Source organism: Euphorbia lathyris, chromosome 2 (assembly GCF_963576675.1).
Source record: "Euphorbia lathyris chromosome 2, ddEupLath1.1, whole genome shotgun sequence".
NCBI lineage: Eukaryota > Viridiplantae > Streptophyta > Magnoliopsida > Malpighiales > Euphorbiaceae > Euphorbia > Euphorbia lathyris.
In genome coordinates this window covers 96,271,522-96,277,108 of record NC_088911.1, presented here as the reverse complement: position 1 = coordinate 96,277,108, position 5,587 = coordinate 96,271,522, and the positions used below count along the sequence as shown (strand labels likewise).

Sequence of the window (5,587 nt, the reverse complement as noted above, 5' to 3'; positions counted from 1 at the left end):
CGGATGTTATCAAATTTTATTTTTATTTTTGCTAAATTTTCAATTATTAAATTAAAAAAAAGTTTTAAAAAATTTATTTAAAGTTATGAGACATTTGTAAATATATATATATATATATATATATATTTTTTTTTTTTTTTGAGAAATTCCAATTTTTAATAGTAACTAATCCTAAAAGGAATAGAATTTTAATTAAATTGTAAGTTTAATGTTCGGTTTAATGTGTTTACTATTTATTGTCTTTGCAGGCAAGGATTTAAACTTCAACCCTTTCTGCATTATTGCCGAGTATAGCAGACGTGAAGGTCTTCTACGTTGAAATTGAGCGACAATGGAGAAGCTCTCCTTCTCAATTCCTGCAAAATCAGCCACCAAATCCACACTTAAACCTAAAGCCTCTTCTGAATCCGACACTCTAGGCGAAACCAATGGCGCTGAAAAACAATATGTCACCCAATTTGATCCTTCAAAAACCCTAGTCGGTTCTAATCGGATTATCATTATTCCACCGTTAGAGAACGAATGGCTCCCTCACAAGCGTATCAAGGACATCGACCTCCTTCCTTCTCTTCAATTCGACACGGAAGGACTCAGTTTCGAGGTCGCCACTGGCGCAGATGATGGTGATGATAAGACTTTGAGTCACGGTCTTAATCTCCGAGAGCAGAGTAACGCCAATGGGGATGCTGGTGAGCCAGGAGTAAAATTTCAGCAGAAGCAAGAGAGTATTGAGAATATTTTGTTGGAGAAACTGAGATATGATCTCCAGCGGTTGCCGGAGGATCGTGGATTTGAGGAATTTAAGGATGTTCCAGTAGAAGGGTTTGGCGCGGCTTTGCTGGCTGGTTATGGTTGGTATGAAGGAAGAGGGATCGGAAAAAACGCCAAGGGAGATGTCAAAGTGAAGGAATATCATAAGAGAACTGGTGGAGAAGGTTTGGGCTTTGTTGCTTTCGCTTCTAATACTAGTATTAATTCAATTAAGGATGGTGATGGGTTTTTAGTTGGTAAAGAGGTGAGAGTCATTGATGGTGGAAGAGATATTTTGGGTTCAAAGTGTAAAATCTTAGAAAGACTAGATGGTGATTGTGTTGTTGTGAAGATTTCAGAAAGTACAGAAGAGCTCAAGCTGCGGATTTCTGATATTGCTGATTTGGGATCGAAGGAAGAAGACGAGTGCTTGAGGAAGTTGAAGGATTTACAAGTAGAGAGTAAGCAACTAAAGGGCAGAGACAATGAGAAGCAAATTTCTGATTCAACAGAAGCAAGCAGAGTGAGTTTGAGGAGAGATAATAATCAAGTGAAAGATGAGAGAATGCAATGGCTCAGGAATCACATTCGAGTCAGGATAATAAGCAAGGATTTGAAAGGAGGAAGATTTTATTTGAAGAAGGGGGAGGTTGTGGATGTGATTGGTCCATATATATGTGATATCTCCATAGATGATACTAAGGAGTTAGTACAAGGAGTGGACCAAGACCTTCTCGAGACTGCATTACCACCACAACTAGGGGGTCCTGTTCTTGTTCTGTATGGGAAACATAAAGGTGCTTATGGGAATTTGATTCAGTGGGATTTGGATCAAGAAACTGGGGTTGTACAAGATTCAGATACTCATGAGTTGCTGAATGTCAAACTCGAACAAGTTGCAGAGTACGTTGGGGATCCTAGCTACGTTGGATATTGATACTTGCGATTCATGCTGTTAAGTTTTCAACAGGTACATCAGGGCTATTATGATGGATTTTACTTTCTCTTATTTGGTAGATTGTAAACTTTTAACATAATTTTGGAACCATGAAAAACGTGCATTCTGGTATGGTTTAACTCATTATTTGACCTTATTGCTTTGTTTGGGAATGTGTTAAGGTAAATATGTTGGTAATATTCTTTGATACTGTTGGAATAGTTGCTAGTTCCATTTTACACAAAGTAATTTTGATTTCTTGGTGGAACTAGAGGTTGCAACTGTCTGTAGTCTATGTGATTGTTAAAAGTATGTTTTGCCATTGCTAGATAATTTGGAGGACACAGGAGAGAGATAAGTAGCACCATCCTTCTCTGTCTTCCAAAGACAAATTGTTAGCATGTCTAAAATAGTACTTAAATCTCTGCTACAACAAATTCATTGCCGAAATAAAAGCTTTGAAACATAGCTACTTAAAACATCAGAGTCCATTCCTGTTGTTCTTTTGCACATTATTGAGATATCTATTCGGTCCAAACACACAACCTGCAATCCTATCTTTCTGAAACCATCTTCCTTAACTTTTGTTTAAGCCCACTATTTTTTTTTTCATTTCACCACCTAACTAAAGGAAGTACTATTTAATTGGAGTTCAATTCGGTTAAATTTGGTCAAAACTCAATTTGAGTGGGCTTGGTTCAAGCTCGGGGGTACCAATAGCAAGTAAAAAAAAAAAAAATCACCAGCAGAGAAAAGAAGTCAAGTGAATAGTTTAGTTTGAGAGAAATTTTTTCTACCTTAATTTGTATTACAAGTCCTTGCAAAATGCAAAATACAGGACTAAATGGTTAAATCATGCCTTCTGAACTGCAAATCCAAGGATAAATTCCTTAACTTCGTTGTCGGCGGCTCTATCGAGTGCAGTCCGTCCATCTGCATCTTTGACGGAGTAACTTGCTCCGGCTCTTAACAACTCTTCGATCTTTGGCTTGTCTCCTTCCGAAGCAGCCAACAATAATAAAATGTCTACTGGATGAATGTCTTCATTAAGAAGAGCCTCCATCTTATCATATGTACCTTCTACTGCAAGCATCCCCATGTAGTTGAAGTACTACAATCAATCATATTCATTTCTCAGCACAATATTTTAGTTGGTATATACATATTTAATGCCACTTAACATAAAAATTGATTTGTTGGGATGAATTCAATCCACAATGAATTTTAGATATCTATTTACTTCATAACCTCTCATTTTTGTCAAATTCGTCAACAAGTGAAATACATTCCACATATTATAATATAATACCAAGTGTCTGTTTGGTTCTCCTTTTTGTAACTTTATAGATGTGTTTTGTTTCAGATTGAAAAACAACTGCCTATAACTATTGCTTAAGGAAAATGAGTTAATTTCTACCAGCTATCGATAACACGGCATTGTCTACTCTAGATTAAGTTTTATTCTTTAGGTATGATGACTTTAAAACACGTCTACATGGTTGGAAAACACACCTTATTAATATATTCTAGTACTTCTATTTCTATTGTAAGATTCATTTCATTCTTTCTCCATCACCATTCTTTAGGATCATCATCCTTTAGAGCTGCTACTTACTTAGACTTTCCATCCCGATGTCACCCACTTATAACCAGTTCGTTAAAAATCCAATTTTCAACCAAGGTGACCATGTCCATAAGAAAGCAGACGTTACTGTTATGTATCTCTACCCCTATTTCCTTTTCATGTACAGGCAATTCAAAAGTAAAAATTGAATTTACTATTAGAGCAATCTAGTCCAATGCCAACAATTTAGCTGTTGTTGCTGATAAATTGTTAGATGATTTTAAGGTTAAAGTTCATATCTGTTTCTTTTCCTTTTCCGTTTACATTACCATTTCCATTTCTTTGCTAATTTTTCTTACAAATAAAGTTCCTCTATCCGTTTCGGTTTCATGAAATTACACTTGACCAACCCACAAACGTTCAACTTAAGATTAATGTCTAAATGTGTAGCTTATGACTCAATATTCTCAAGGTAATATTTGGGGTAATAAGAATATTTAAGCATAAAACAGAAAATTGAAATAGAATTAGGCAATAAACAAAAAATTAAAGGCAGAGCATGAAAATATATAGTCACCTGTTCAACATCATCTCTGTCAAAATCATCACGAGATTGGCTGCCATAAATTCCAGCACCTTCAGCATCAACCCCATTACTACCAAACTTGAACCAGCACTTTACTCTTGACCCATTTGAGGGTCCAATTCTTATGGGTTTTGCCCAACCAACAATTTGTTGGGTACCCAAAAACTGGGTATTAAATCTGGGCAAAAAAGATGGAGTCTTTTGAGGTATGGAAGTGGATAGAAGATGAGAAGTAGATGATAGTAATAAAGCCATTACTGTGTTTTCTTTTTTTTGTAAGGATACTTAAAGCAAGCCAGCTTTCACAATCTTGGCGGTGGGCTGAAAATCCAACTAAAGCTACCCATACAATTAGTGCAACCGAAGCACGTGGTCATCTATAATTGGTCTGTCAGATTGGGAAATGTCCCCACCTTAATCATAACAGCTGTACCTTGAAGCAAAAAAACACCATAGCAAACCTACCATAGAATCATATAATTCTAAATTTGATGAAATAGACGTAGGAATTACTTACTTGTAACGCGTTCTATTAACCCCTTAATCACATGCGTTGATCTACCACAATTTCATCAAGGCAAAATTACAAAACTGGGTCAAATAGGAGGCTTATTTATATATTTAACCCATTTACTAATTCTACTACATATCTGAACTGATTTTGTGTGACTTTCCCATAATATCCCTAACCTTCCCACTTCCACCACTCGCGAATCGCCACTGCCCCTATCTCCTTGGTTATGCGAAAAGTTGCTCTTACATTAATGATTTCAAGACTTTTGATCTTCCTTTCTTCCTTTAAATTGCACGAAATCTGCACCATTTAGTCAAAATCACAATGAATTTCTCTTTTTCCTCTCTTCATCTCTTGATTCTGCAACTTCCCAACCCTAGAAAACGAGTAAATGGTTTTTCATCTTCCTGTTCGTTGCTTGGTTTCTTTCTTCTTGTTACCATCAAAGAAATGGTTTTTCTACGTTATTTCCTTCGTTCTTGCCATGTTATCATATTGTTTTTGTCGCTTTTGGAGGTGAAAGGGGCGAAAAATGTAAGTATCTGTTTTTTTTCTGCGTTTTTTCATGAATTCACTTCGCAATCGATGGTTTCGCTAAGCTTTGCCAAGAGAACGAGACCGGAAAGTGACGATCTACTTCGTTAATCGATGATTTCGCGAAGATATGCGAAGAGAAAGAGTCTGAAACGTATGGATCTACCTCGCGAATCGATCCTCACGTTTCAGACCTTGCAGACTTCGCGAAAGCATCGATATGCGACGTAGATAGTCACGTTTTTTACCTCGCAGACTTCGCGAAAGCATCGATATGCGAAGTAAAATCACATCTTCCCCTGCACATTTACATTCGCATGCTTCGCTAATCTTCATTTCGTGAAGCCAAAAATCGTCTTTTTCCCTGCCTAACACGATTAATTTTTTCTGTAGATGGTTGAATACGTAACATCCCTTTCTGGAAGGCGGCGTACTGGGCTGCAGGGGAGATGATTTTCCTTCCTGTATAGGGATGAACTTCCCCAAGATTGACACATTCACTCCTAAAGTGGTTGGTTAGAAGAGGTTGTGTCAATCTTGGGGTGCACCATGGGACACGTCCATCCCATGGTGCCAATCTTCAAAGTGGACCTAACTTAATCTGGTGTCAATCTTGAAACGGATGAGTAATCTTGGTGTGCACCGTGGGGCACGTCCATCCCAAAAGGTCTGGTCCAGACCTTTTGGGATGGATGTGTCACA

The 5,587-nt window shown here is 37.3% G+C and overlaps 2 protein-coding genes across 2 annotated transcripts; one reads left to right on the top strand and one right to left on the bottom strand.

Moving 5' to 3' along the window:
- The first annotated feature begins 238 nt into the window (after positions 1-238).
- Positions 239-1,844, top strand: LOC136219041 (protein MOS2-like). The gene has a single exon (XM_066006261.1). The coding sequence runs from the start codon at positions 332-334 to the stop codon at positions 1,685-1,687; it is 1,356 nt and encodes a 451-aa protein (XP_065862333.1). The 5' UTR covers positions 239-331; the 3' UTR covers positions 1,688-1,844.
- A 593-nt stretch (positions 1,845-2,437) lies between these two features.
- On the bottom strand, positions 2,438-4,126 carry LOC136219042 (protein LHCP TRANSLOCATION DEFECT-like). Its single transcript, XM_066006262.1, has 2 exons — positions 3,829-4,126; positions 2,438-2,798 (listed from the first exon to the last, which is right to left on the bottom strand). The coding sequence occupies exons 1-2, from the start codon at positions 4,090-4,092 to the stop codon at positions 2,541-2,543; spliced, it is 522 nt and encodes a 173-aa protein (XP_065862334.1). The 5' UTR covers positions 4,093-4,126; the 3' UTR covers positions 2,438-2,540.
- Positions 4,127-5,587: the final 1,461 nt, after the last annotated feature.